Source organism: Barbus barbus (genome assembly GCF_936440315.1).
Source record: "Barbus barbus genome assembly, chromosome: 23".
Classification (NCBI taxonomy): domain Eukaryota; kingdom Metazoa; phylum Chordata; class Actinopteri; order Cypriniformes; family Cyprinidae; genus Barbus; species Barbus barbus.
The window spans coordinates 19,971,091-19,984,847 of NC_136751.1; the positions used below are offsets into that span (position 1 = coordinate 19,971,091).

Sequence of the window (13,757 nt, forward strand, 5' to 3'; positions counted from 1 at the left end):
AGTTGTATTAGCAAGACTTCAAACATTTAACAAATTTCCAATACTTTTTACTTTATTTAACTAGTATATGGAAATATTTTTACTGTACCTTCTGATCAACTTCCTCTGTATTTTTGTCTTGTTTTCCATTGCAAATGTTTAAAGATTTCTAAATCATGATACACCGAGAAGCAAAATGACATGACAAGTCTCATTTTCTAAGAAAATGGTCAAAATAATGTGTCTATGATTAAAACAAGAACAAAAATCCACCAAAGGGGTCAGAAAAATACACCTAAAACAAGAATATAGATTTCCTTGAATTAAGTATAAACTCATTAAGTATAAACTTCATTTTGCATCTCAAGTATGATTTAAGAATGTTTAGGTATTTGCACTGGAAAATGACAACAACAAAAAACACTGAGAAAGATATTCATTTTCATGCAGTGCATTCACCATTTAATGCCATGACTATGAATTTAAGACCCTCTGCTCCGATTTAAGATCTTTTCAAAGACTTTGTCACGACCCACTGAAACCCTGTTATAACACTGAAATTGCCATAATTCATACTAGATTTAGTCATTACACAATGGGTCAGTCAAATCAAAATCCCTTGGAATTATGGTTTGCAAGACAAAGGCCAAGAAAGAGGTCCATTGATTTGCATGTAATACATGAAATTATTACTTTGGTACAGCTACCTAAGAGAGAAGGCGGCAAGGCCAGAGAATTGAGGCCTCTGATAAATGTGCTCAGCAGAAAGCTTTGAGAAGTCTAGAGAATCAATATGGTAGTTTGTCAAAGCCGATCTCAGAGGTAATGTGACGAAGGATCCTGCAGAAGAGAGCCAGAGTCAGCAAAGTACATTATCAGAAATCAAAGCATCTGAGAATGACAGGGGGAGGGGGTTAGGGTGGGTCCTGAACGAAGGCCACACTTCCTCTATTGTAATTAAAAACCATTTTATCAGACCTGTCCTCCAAACAATCCCTCTTGCTTCCTATTGACAATATGCCAGGCAGGGCGTGAGCTCTAATTTGACTTTAAATAAATGAGCTGAAGGTATTTAAAATTCTGCATTAGCTTTAGGGAAGAAAACAAGTGGGAAAACAAGGAGTTTCAGAGCTTGTAAACTTCAAAGAACACATCAGAGGCATCACAATAATGCCTAATTATCACGATAATGGCATAATAATTTGCATACCATGTGTGACAAAACCATTTAATCAAAAAAAAAAAAAAAAAGTCTTGTCAAAAAAGTGGAACTGTCAAATTTCAATAAACTTGCCTATTTATACCAAATGGATGAGTGACACAATAGCCAATTTGATAAAAAAAATAAAAGACATAATAAAATCCATACCTTTACATTGAAAATATTACATTTTCTTGAACATTCTGATGAAAATTTTAATCAGCAGTTTTAATCTTTTAGCATTTATCAATGTATACAGCTTCACTAATTTCCCATTTTTTGTCAAATACTATTGTTAAATAAATATTATATTTAGGTTTTCTTATTATTTTTTTATTAACTTGTAGTTATCAATCTGATATTAATACTAATAATACTAATTAATAAATACAAATGTGTAATACTGAAAAGAAAACCCCAAAGTTTAAAATTAATAATTTAATTTTTTGTGCAAAAGTGCATTTGTGTATTTCAAGTCGCACTTGGCCATTCATACAAGTTTTCAGACAGTCTGTGACAAACATTTTCTTGTGAAACTCAAGTCCTTCTTTTCAAATACTCGTTGTATCTCTGATATTAAAACTGAGCACCCTCCACCTCCTTGTATGCAAAGTAAACAGTAACAGGTCCTGCAGAGGTCTGAACTATCTCTGTCACTCCAACCACCATCCATGAACCCAAGCCATATGCCAAGCATGGGATACCTTAAAGAAAGAGAGAGAGAAAAAAACACAAATGTATTAGTGTGCTGTCAGAAACATAAAATAAAACGTGTAACTAACACTTTAACTTACCTAGATTGATGACTTTCAATACACCAAAAAACGTATTTTCAAACTCCAGATTCTGTGGAGCTGCTTTGGTGCAGTGGTATTTGATAAAAGGGAAAGCGCCGGTCCTAAGGATGTGGTAGTTCGCTCCCTGCACCTGCCAGTTGAAGTTTGACAGACCGAACTGGTCGTTGACGACATCCCGGTAGCGCACGCAGAATGAAGTCCAGGGCGGCAGCGCGCGCTGAGTGAGGTGACACGTTAGTACTTCAGAGGCGGCAGGACGAGGCGCTTTATTCCCAAAGCTGCTGGGGAACAGCGCCACTTTCAGAAAGCCACCGTGGATTCTGCGTAGAATCGCTGTCATAGCTGAGTAAACCCTAAAGTGGTCTAATATCAAAAAGACGTTTAAGCGCAGCTGTTGTACAAGTCGGTTCGGTTGTCACTGAAGGTTATACAACTTACCGGTACGGCTTTCATACTAGTTTGACAAACATTTATATTACTACTCCACTGCTTTTAAGAAAATACGAGTAATGAGCTAGTTTTTTTGTTGTTGTTTTTTTTTCAGAAATATAAAAGGCGTTCAACCTTCACTGGTCCGGTTAATATCTTCTCCGGGAAGAAACAACCGAGTGCTTTTTTGTTCCTATTTGCCCTCCGTAGTATCTTCATATCTGCACACATAGACTTCCATTCATAAATGGAATCACATATAAAAGACAATACATTAATAGAACAAAAATTGGATATATTAAATATCCATTGTATTTAACACACACACACAAAATATTGGATTTATTAGGAAAAATGTAATAATTGTGATTATTTTATATGTTGGTCAATTACATATCTACGGAAGTGTATTGCATTCACTTGAGGAAAAAAAAATCTACTCTGTTTTTCTGAATTAACGAGTTAATTATCTCAGAATTACGAGATAATTTTTAAAGAAAAAAAAGTTTTTTCTCTGTTTTTCTGAATTAATGACTTAATTATCTCAGAATTACGAGATAATTTTTCATGAAAAAAGTTTTTTCTCTGTTTTTCTGAATTAATGACTTAATTATCTCAGAATTACGAGATAATTAAGTCATTAATTCAGAAAAACAGAGCAAAAACTTTTTTTAATGAAAAATTATCTTGTAATTCTGAGATAATTAAGTCATTAATTCAGAAAAACAGAGCAAAAACTTTTTTTTCATTAAAAATTCTCGTAATTCTGAGATAATTAACTCGTTAATTCAGAAAAACAGAGCAAAAACTTTTTTTTTCATTAAAAATTCTCGTAATTCTGAGATAATTAACTCGTTAATTCAGAAAAGCAGAGCAAAAACTTTTTTTAATGAAAAATTATCTCGTAATTCTGAGATAATTAACTCGTTAATTCAGAAAAACAGAGTAGATTTTTTTTCCTCAAGTGAATGCAATACGCTTCCGTACATATCAACTCTACTTAAGTTTGTTTATTGATCAGCTAATCACAGCCATATATAACTGGTTACAGTTAGATTTAATAACTCAATTTCAGATATTAGTCTTTTAATATTTAAAAGGCTTTTTGATTTAATAAAAAAACTCCTGAATCCACAAAAACTTTATAATTTATTGAAGGTTTTCTTGAAATAACTTACAACAGATCCAATTATTAACTAGATGTTGCTACTGTTTAGAATCGAGTGCATTGTAATGTACATTATAAATATCTAATAACAACTATCAAAATGTATTTTTTTGAGTGATTATAATGTATGCATTATATAGTTTACCGATTAAGCAACATTCCTCTCGTATCTCTAGCTATTAAGAGCTAAATGTCACAAATGGCACATGTAACTTAAATGTAATTATCCTGTTCGCATTGTTAATCTTTCTAGATATAAATATTGTACGATATTTTAGACCACTATAACAATGTGATCTAAAAAATCATGGAGAAATCCACTCCTGCAGATTTATAAATGTGTGTATCTCCTTTTAATGTTACTGTATGTTAGCCACTTTACAGCTATAACTAAGTTCTATAGAAATGTTTGGTAACAGCAATTATAACTGAATGTGTAAATGCTATTGTATGATACTCTATAAGCATGCCGATTAATTTAGGGTTGATCTGTGAGGTTTATGAGATGATAACTGTTCGCTTTCGGCTGCAGTAATCTCCTTTTCTTCTTGAGATGTGGTTTGGTTTTGTATGGTCATGCCCAGGACTTCCTCGATGTCCTTGATAAGGCCCTTATAAAAGCAAACAATAGCAGACATTCAGACTACAGATCCTAACCTCTTACCACTGAACAGTGAAATAGAATTCCTCTATAAAATTAAGTAACACTGTGTTGAATGCAGCTATTCAGGAAGTGTCCATGAATCTACAGTTCACTCACAGTATCCAACATTGTCTACAGAGTTCAACATTTGAATGACTTCAGCTGCAGATAATATAGACAGAGATAAAGCCTTTAGGAAGTTAAGTTAAAGCCTTGTGTATTGTATAAAATGTTATTATGACGCACAATTGACATTTTCTCAAAACATGTGCTCAAGTATGATGAGTTCTCATCTGATTTTGACCAAAAGCTCAAATTCATTACTCTTCACCCCAAGAGGTCCCAGAAAAACCTTGGTATAATGTCGATAATAATAAACTAACAATAATTAATTTAGAATAGCATATTTAGAAAAGATTGCGATAAACAGTTCTGTGCAAACTGGAAGTTAACGTTTCTTTTTCGCTGAACCTGTATGGCCCAGTCTATTCATCATTTGCCAAAGGTAATATGCTGCCAGTTGTTGTCCCAAGTTTCAGTTTGACTTAAAATATGAGATTATTAAATTAAATAACCTTGAACACTGTGAAGGATGAAGTTTATTATTACTAACATTACACTAAAGTTTTGCAGAGCCTTTTGGAGAAAGTGTTGGAGTAGTGGACTTGATACAACTTCTCTACCAAGTGATTGATTCTTACTGCTGCATTGTGGATATATTTTTGTTAATTATTTGATGGTCACAGTTCATTTTTTGTCTTTGTAATGTGACCCTGAGTGTTTGAAAAGAATATTATAATATGTAATCTGGTGAAACCATCAAGAATCATTATGATTAATGTCCTACACTCTCAGACAAAAACATTCACTGGGATATTAATATAAGCACTTTTAAGGTGCTTTTGTACCTTATGGTATCGGATCAGTGACAGCTTTGTACCTTTTTATAATTAAATTGTAATTTATACTGTAGATACATGATCTGAACGTGAAACATCTGAATGGTATTTTTTTCTGTGAAGAACATACTATTAGCACGTCTTTTAAGAGTAGGTTAAGAAAAATCGCCATCCGCATACCTTAAAATTGTTTGTTCCTTGCATATTTGGAGCTGATATTTCCTGATGAATGATTGACAGGTTGCGAGCAAAGGTCAGCAAAGCTCCCTGGAGATCCTCCGAGATTGTTCTGTTAACGACACACAGAAACAAACGAGCTTACTAATGATCCCCCAGAACCATCATCAGAGAAAAACAAAAAAACAATCACCTTGTTTGGCTGTGGGGCTGTAAGGAGCTTAATGAGAACTCTCAGCCTTAAAGAGTGTGCTATTCTTCAGGGAGAAATGAGGAAAGAAAGCAGGGCTTCAATGGGATAGGTATAGGATTTATGTGATGAATGCCTTTAATTCGCCTTGGCAGTATTTTGTGCGCTGCCACATTTCGGGTTGAGGTATTCACTACATAATGTTTAATCTGCTCTTGGGAGTGTGCTCAAGGTCTAGATATATCTCTAATGGTAATGGGGACAGAGGAAGGGAAAACAGAGCCAGAGAAATATAAGGGTAATGCGTCTGCCTGCTTCTTGTGGGAACTCACAGCATGCCAAGGCTTCTTCGATCTCTGCTGTCATGGAGGGCGAACACAGTGCCTTGCCTTGCCTGAAACACATATAAAATATATTGAAACACATGCTCTGTAATCAAAGAACTCCAGTTGTATTATTAGAAAACAAGCAAAGGTTTTACCTTGACATCATAACCTATGCCCTGTGCTTTGCACATCAGAAAAAATGTGCTATAATATACCAAAGAAAGATTGGTGTGAAGAAGTCGGGTGCACATCACTGCAAAGCGATTAGTCACTGGGGTTTTCTGAGGAGAGAACACACACACACAGAGAGTTAAGCAACAAACTGCATGTGATTCTGTTACTAAAAATTTGACCAGTACATCTAAATGATAAATTGACCTCTCGGGGACAGCAATAACAGCCACGCTAAAAACAAATAGAAGGGTTTCAAAAGCCTACACTGAGAAATATTAGGCATTAGTCTCATAGTAATATAGGGCACTGGGGAGAAAGAGTCCTGCGTTATTAGGTTATACCGCTGCAGAAAACAGAAAGGTTTCCTCTAAAACCCAATGACGCACACAGACACGGCAGATAAAAGATGTGTCTAAAAGAACGCCACAGGAGCGGATTAGTAAACAGTGGCAGGACTCGTAGAGGGCATGAGGCATATTCTCAGTGACAGATATGAAGCGGAAGGTAAAGCCCTTGCGCGGTGTGTGGGGCATGAGTAATTCTCTTCTATGGAACTGTTTTCAGCTGTCAGACACACTATCCTCAAACAACAATAAAAAGTTTTTCCTGCAGGGTTTTAATTGTGTTTGTAATATTCTGGGCCTGAATGATGGCCAAAGCTGGAGCCATTAAGACAGGCAGGCGGGAGCCGGGCGATACAAGCACATACAAACTAAATGAATGTTTGATAAAATAATACAAGTCGCAGATTAACAAGCGTAAACTCCGGTTTGCCGTTAATAAAGGAAGTCTATTGTTTAGGGGCTGGCATCAGGTTGATGAGGTGCTCAGGCATGCATACACATGCATAATGAATATGGTATGCATTATTTATGGGCTGATTATTTAGACTCATCTATCAAAATGATAATGAATTCAGCTTCTTCTAAACACCAATCAGGTCGGAAGCGTAATTACAGCGTTTAGTTGTATTTAACCAAAATAAAACAACAAAGCTTAGCTAGATCAATCTTTATGGATGCCGTGAATTATCGGGATAATATTCAGCAGTGGACTTTTATTGCTCTCTGGTCCGGTCTCAGGGAACACATTCGGGATAATGACATTCTTGTTCTTTAAAGAGCTAAAAGAACCCCAAACAGTTTAGAGCGTAACCTTTAAAGTGACGTTTTTCACCCAAAATGTAAAGTTCTGTCATCATTTACTCACCCTCAGGACCTGTATGACTTTATTCTACTGTGGAACACAAAGAAGATAAGCATACCCATGCTGCTCTTTTCCATGCATTGAAAGTGAATGGTGACCACGAATGACTTTCATGAATTTCATGGTACTTTTTGACATCCCATGGTCCCCACCCACTTTATTGCATTGGCTTTATTAATACTTGTATTAAGCAAGAATGCATTAAATTGATTAAAATTGTCAGTAAATACTTTTATATTGTTACAATAAAATTCTATTTTAAATAAATACAGGTCTTTTGACATTTCTATTGCTCAAAGAATCCGGAAAAAATGTCAGTTTCCACAAAAATGTTAAGCAGCACAACTGTTAATAAGACTGATAATCAGAATGATTTTTGAAGGACTATGTGACACTGATCCACTATTATAATAGAAAACAGTCATTTTAAATTGTAATATTTCAAAATATTATCGTTTTACTGTATTTTAGATCAAATAAATGCAGCCTTGGTGAACATAAGAATTTTCTTTCAAAAATATTTTTAAAATCTTACCTATCCCAAACCTAGGTAGGTTTAGAATGTCATGAGGGTGAGTCAATGACAGAATTTACATTTTTGATTTACTTATCTCTTTTAAGGCTGTTACTGAACTATTAAAAAAAAAAAAGTCTTGAATATGTTTTAATGTAAGAGAAAGTGGATATTTTAATTGAATTTACAGATTCTTACAGCTTTAGTCTTTACTCTAGCATTGCGTACGGATGTCTTCACGTCTCTGACTGGAGGAGGAACCTCCAATTTACTGGTGCGGCAGTCCAGCGTCCCCCTCGTCATCATGAGCATCAGCTGTGTCATGGCCAACTGGTTACTGTAGCCCAGGTCAAGATCAATAGCCCATACCTAAATACAAACCAGTGCACACAGACATAAGTCAACAAATACAACCCATAAATCAAAATAACTATTCACTTATTTTTAGCCAACAAGTAGACAATGGCAGAATTTTTTTAACAAACAGTCAGATGGACATTTCAAAACTGTATTTGCAGAAAAAAACAGAGCTCAACAGACATTGTGTGTGTATGAGAGAGAGAAAGAGAGAGAGAGAGAGAGAGAGAGAGAGAGAGAGAGTAGCATACTGTGTCTAAAGCCCAACTGGAGACTCTCTTCACATCTGTATGGTTAATGGCATCATTATAAGGATATTAAGGGGTCAGGCCCAGTCGTGGCCTCATGCTTAAACAGGGCTAATTTTCCCTGATAATAATCTAATAGCTATGCCCTCTCTTCAAAAAGTGGCAAATAAATCACCAGTGAAGGAGTTGTTAATAACTAAGTGGCAGTTGGCTGACTCTCCTGTCGTCCCTATTTGTCAACCTAAACGCTGCTGCCAGCGAATGCAAATGGTGGCCCCGCTGCTGAAAACACTTTATGATCACAGTATCATGCTCAATGTTCACATGCTGAAATACAGTGAACCGAATCATTTCTTTACACTGGCTTAATTTCAGCTCCAAACACCAATTAATTTCAGTATATAAAAACTATTAAAAAGAAAGAGAATAAAGGATTGTTTATGTAATTTGCTTGTTTTATTCCGTCCTTTTATCCAGAAAATATATTCCTCTGTTGTAACTAATATAAAAGATGATGTTGTGTCCTCCAGATTAATCTTTCCAAAATTACTTAGTTTAAGGAATAGTTCACCCAAAAATGAAAATTTGCAGAAAATGTACTCACCCTCAGACCATCCTAAATGTAGATGTGTTTGTTTCTTCATCGGAAAAGATTTGAATAAATTTAGCAGTGAATGGGTGGCGGAATGAGAGAATCAGAATGAGACTACAGTCCATTAATTAACATCTTGTGAAGTAAAAAGCTTCAGTCCATCAGTAAGGTGTCCATAATCCATGGCCATAATAATGCTTCCTCCAGTGAAAAGGTCCATCCTCTGTTGTCCTCTCACGTCAACATATTTGTTTAAAACTGTTTTGGACTGTTTTTGTATGTAAACATTGCTCGACCCATATTTCTCTCCTGATTCAGACAAACAACTTTTTTACTGAAGGAAGCAATATTATGGAATGAGAACTCATTTTTAGCTGGAAGCAACAGTTTAAGGTTAAACACAAATTTCATTTTACAATATGTTAATTGATGGACTGGAATTGTGTGGATCACTTGTGGATTATTGTTTTGTTTTTATCAGCTGTTTGGTCTCTCATTCTGATGGCAACCATTACCTGCGAAAGATCCATTGGTGAACAAACTCATCTAGATTTTGGATGGCCTGAAGGCAAGTACATTTTCAACAAATTTCCATTGTTGGGTGAACTATTCCTTTCATTCAAAATTTGACTTTCCAAAAAAACAATTTTAAAGTTCTTTGAAAAACTAAGCAATCAAAAAAGAAATTCCTTTTAGAAATAAGTAAAGCAATGACCTTTGAAAACAGGACTCCAGGCTTACAGGAAGACCTCAATATAGAGAGCCGAATTCACCCAGCAGTGCCTCCCAATCATAGTTAATACCTGTGTTTGTGGGATAGGTGGGACCATTTAGCCAGTCTGTAGAATCTGGCAAGCCTGCTTCATTGTCAACCTTAACAAAGGCGCTTGATATATACGCCCAGATTGTACCTGTCTTTTATAGCCCCTTCACTTTCATTAAAAACTGCAATCTTGCAGCTGAGCCTCCCTTCGCACACAATGTGAAGCAAGCCTGCAAGGGCAAACACATGCGACCCACCTCTCCCCCACACATACAACAAATACAGACTGCTTTTAGCAACAGGTTTGAATGTAAATTGATGTTTAAATAGAGACAGGTTAGCACTAGTCTGGCAGATCTGTCTGCCTCTGTGCCAGGAGAGATGGGACAGTAATGTTTGGATTTATCCGTCTGAATTCCTTTTGTCGCTTTTAATTGTGTGTGCAGTTTATTCTCTGTAAGACACGCTGAATAAAACTCATCCCGCGCCTCTGTGAATCTACAATATAGACAATCCTGGTGCTATTCAATAAGAATAATGTATGAATTACTTTCATTTGGAGTAAAAGCTATTCTATCAGGAGACTGTATGAGATTCAAGTGCGAAATGTTCTGTTTCTGTGGAAGAGTACATTCCACCTCAGTGCGTAATTTATCTAAAAAAGCTGCCGTTCTCTGACTTCCAAAGTCAATCATCTATTTTAAAATCACAGCATGCCAACTGAGTCAATGATTAAAACAGCAGCATGTGACATTCATTTGAAAATATATCTGTTCTATAGCATTTCACCATTTCAGAATGATAAATAGCATAATGTGCATATGGAGCTGTAAAAATCAACTGCTGACACAATGGGGGCTTAAGACTTTCTGTGTTAAGTAAATATCATAAGCTATTTTTCAGAGCCGTAACGTCTCATAAATTTCAAGAACATACACACATGATTACAACACAAACAAAAGCTTTAGCTTACACCAAAAGGTCAGTCCATCCCTGCAAAGGGCCCTGAAACATTAAGAACAACTGAGAGGAGGTCTTCTGTATGCAATAGTGACAGATGTAGTGAATACAATGCAAGTGTGATCTGCCACCCTCTAGTGGCAGTGGGAATCGCTAAAAGAACAGTGTGACCAGACACATTTCCATCTTAGGCCTGCCAGCAGGGACCATTGATAAAAATCACAGTACTCTAATTAATTATGCATCATGTTGCCTAGTTATATAATCACTTCTTTGCTCACTTATCATCTGCACTATGTACAACATTTCCACAGGGGATATTCACATTCCATGACTTAATAAACAGAAATAAATTTAGAAACACAAGTTTTGAAAAATCACTAAATCAATATCTAACACAGCGAGGTCAGTGAGGTCAAATCCGTACCATTTTTTCTACATTAGACTCAAATTTGTTTTAATGCATCCCCTCCTTTTTCCCCTGCAGAGATTTTTCAGTTGTCATGTCCTTTGGCAGAGATGTAAAGTGAATGGTCTGAAATGCAAGGAATGCTAGTTAACCTCCTACTGTTAGGGGTGGCTCTGCACTGTAAAAAATGTTCATATAGGTAACCTTAAAATGAGCTTCATGAGGTCTAAATTAACAACTAGATTAACTGTTACTACATTATCTTATGCTGTCAAAAAGATTAGAAATAAAACGGTCTTTAGATAACTGCACGAGCACATAGTCTCTAAAATTTACTCAGTGTAGTGTCTTAACGCAGTTTTTACAGAAATTGAAAAAATAATGAGAAAATCTCACAAATAACCGAGCTAAAAAGAACATCAATAGTAATGTGCGAGCAAAAGCATTACAGTGTTCAATCTGTCTTGACAGTGACCAAGAACCCCAACGTCTGAGGAAAAGACACTCCAGCCTGACCTCCTGTCTGACACCACTACATAGCAGGGGTGTTGTAAGGTCAGGGGGCAAGGCCTTAAAAGGGGAATTAGTTTATTGACACAATAAGACCTGACAGTTTATTAGATAGCCTTTTGGCACATTAGCTCCTGGTCATTCTCTCATCTGTACAGCTCTTAAGGGGAACCTATAGGAGTGTCCTATAATATCTCAATAAGAGCCCCGAACCAGTAGATTGAACTCTCACACTATCTATATTCTAAGGTGAGAACAGTGTTACGGGCTCTGACAGAACAGTGCCACATGTCAGATCCCATCTCACTCTCAACAGCTTCTTAATATGGCAGGTTCTGTTTCCATAGAGCTGTAAAACACACCACTGACATTTAAGGGTCAATTTGTTTCAGAGATAGCTTGTTTGATAAAAGATAGAAGAGCTGAGTGCTTCCATTGTTCCAATAGGTTGTGCATGGATTCGATTCCCAGAAAACACTGCTGATAAAACCGTATACCTTGCAGTATAAATTACTAAGGAAAAAAAAAAAAAAAAGTGTCTGACAAATGCGTAAATGTTACCATTATATTCTGTTCTTAAAAGCATTATCTATTCTAGCCCAATGTACTGCCTAATGTCATACCTATAAATGTACTGGAATGTATTGCATAATGTCATACCCAAAAATTTAGCTTATATGTTATCTATATTCATTTTCAAATGTACATTAATAAGTGACTACTATATGCTGCGTCATATCTTTAAAGCAAAACATTATTAAAAATAAATAAAGCATATGAAAATAAAATACATATAAAATGTATAATATATAATATTGCATTTGCCTTATCTGAAACACAGTAAGACAGTATTGTGAAATATTATTACAATTTAAAATAATTGTTTTTAATATATTTTAAAATGTTATTTGTTCCTCTGGTGACAATTCTGAATTTTCAGCAGCAATTACTCAGCGTCACAAGATCCTTAAACTGATTAAAATGTTTGTAGAAACCATGATACCTTTTTTCAGGATTCTTCGATGAATACAAATTCAAACAAACATTAGTTGAAATAACATTTTTTGTAACAATGTAATAGGCTTCACTGGTACTGATCAATTTAATGCATCTGACTACAAGTATTCTTACTCTAAATCTTACTGACCCCAAACATTTGAATGGTAGTGTAAAAATAAAGTGTTTTTATGTAAGTGTTTTAAAGACCAGGTACTGAACTGGCTATTATTTTTCCTAACCTGTTGCTCCAGGTTGCTGGGATCTAGAAAGGTGACTAGATCTAGGGCGATGTGGCCCATGATGGAGCGCTGCTGACAGGCCTGACCCACACGAGTGCAAATGGAGTGCAGGACGTCAGGGCAGATGGAGGTCTGAGGAATGGTGCAGCCCACCACTTCCAACCCACTGGGCCCACGCAGTTGATCTCCACAGGACAGCATGCAAACATCTCCTCCCGGCTCCACCAGAAGATCCACCGTCAGACACGTCACACTATCCGAAGGCGGGAAGGCTTCTATGACTCCACCTTTGGAAGGAGATTGATACAAAGAAAAAGAGTACCAAGGAAGATCTGAGAAGTAATTGGTTAGAGGTACTTTGCAAAATTGGTTAAAGCTACCTTCCCTGAGGAAGTGTTCTAGGAAACAGGTCCATGTTGCATAGCAGGATGTGTTGGCCAGATGTGCGTAGGAAGCCAGAAGATGAGGAACCTCCTCTAAGACCTTGATCATCACTGACTCCTGCATCAAAAATGACAGATAAAAGCAAAGTCAGGCATAATGAAAATCCTCTAAGATCCACAGAGCGACCTAAATAAAACTAATATCTTGACTTTTATGCTATAAAGCAATTTCTAAAGTGTCTGGGCCTGATTTAAAAAAAAACATATAGCACTACATAGTGTCGATACCCTTGATGAAGCAGTAACTACTGAAGTGTGTCTTAATTTGACATGGGGGTGGTGGTTGGTGTTGATTGACAGCCCATTGCCACGGCATCACAGTAGTCTAATAGCTTTAACTGAAGGCAATAGTAACTGCACCTGTCCCCAATAACAACTGACAAATGCTGGCAGATAAATACCCATGCTATCCAATCGATCAGCAGATCAATCAGGGTCTGTTTCTGATCAATACAGCCCTTGTTTCTGTAACTAGAAAACACCATAATGGCCTTGACACTTAATTATGTTGTTAATTGCAATGTTTGACTTTCT

The 13,757-nt window shown here is 36.1% G+C and overlaps 2 protein-coding genes across 3 annotated transcripts in view; both read right to left on the reverse strand.

Moving 5' to 3' along the window:
• Nucleotides 1-1,193: 1,193 nt before the first annotated feature.
• On the reverse strand, nucleotides 1,194-2,579 carry LOC306842876 (uncharacterized protein C15orf61-like). Of its 2 annotated transcripts, XM_079374028.1 has the most exons (3): nucleotides 2,416-2,579; nucleotides 1,975-2,340; nucleotides 1,194-1,884 (listed from the first exon to the last, which is right to left on the reverse strand). In XM_079374028.1, exons 2-3 carry the CDS (start codon nucleotides 2,315-2,317, stop codon nucleotides 1,757-1,759), a joined length of 471 nt encoding a protein of 156 aa, XP_079230154.1. In that variant the 5' UTR covers nucleotides 2,318-2,340; nucleotides 2,416-2,579; the 3' UTR covers nucleotides 1,194-1,756. The 2 variants fall into 2 exon arrangements, with proteins under 2 accessions (XP_079230154.1, XP_079230153.1); XM_079374027.1 differs by having other exon boundaries at nucleotides 1,975-2,579.
• Nucleotides 2,580-3,535: 956 nt separating this feature from the next.
• LOC306842756 (IQ motif-containing protein H-like) overlaps nucleotides 3,536-13,757 on the reverse strand; it is a 28,205-nt gene continuing 17,983 nt past the window's right edge. The window contains exons 15-21 of the mRNA XM_079373814.1: nucleotides 13,161-13,281; nucleotides 12,781-13,067; nucleotides 7,902-8,072; nucleotides 5,965-6,090; nucleotides 5,816-5,877; nucleotides 5,297-5,405; nucleotides 3,536-4,185 (exon numbers count right to left, since the gene is read on the reverse strand). Of these exons, the coding sequence (XP_079229940.1) occupies nucleotides 4,048-4,185; nucleotides 5,297-5,405; nucleotides 5,816-5,877; nucleotides 5,965-6,090; nucleotides 7,902-8,072; nucleotides 12,781-13,067; nucleotides 13,161-13,281 (1,014 nt within the window). The 3' untranslated portion in view covers nucleotides 3,536-4,047. The remainder of the gene's footprint in view (nucleotides 4,186-5,296; nucleotides 5,406-5,815; nucleotides 5,878-5,964; nucleotides 6,091-7,901; nucleotides 8,073-12,780; nucleotides 13,068-13,160; nucleotides 13,282-13,757) is intronic.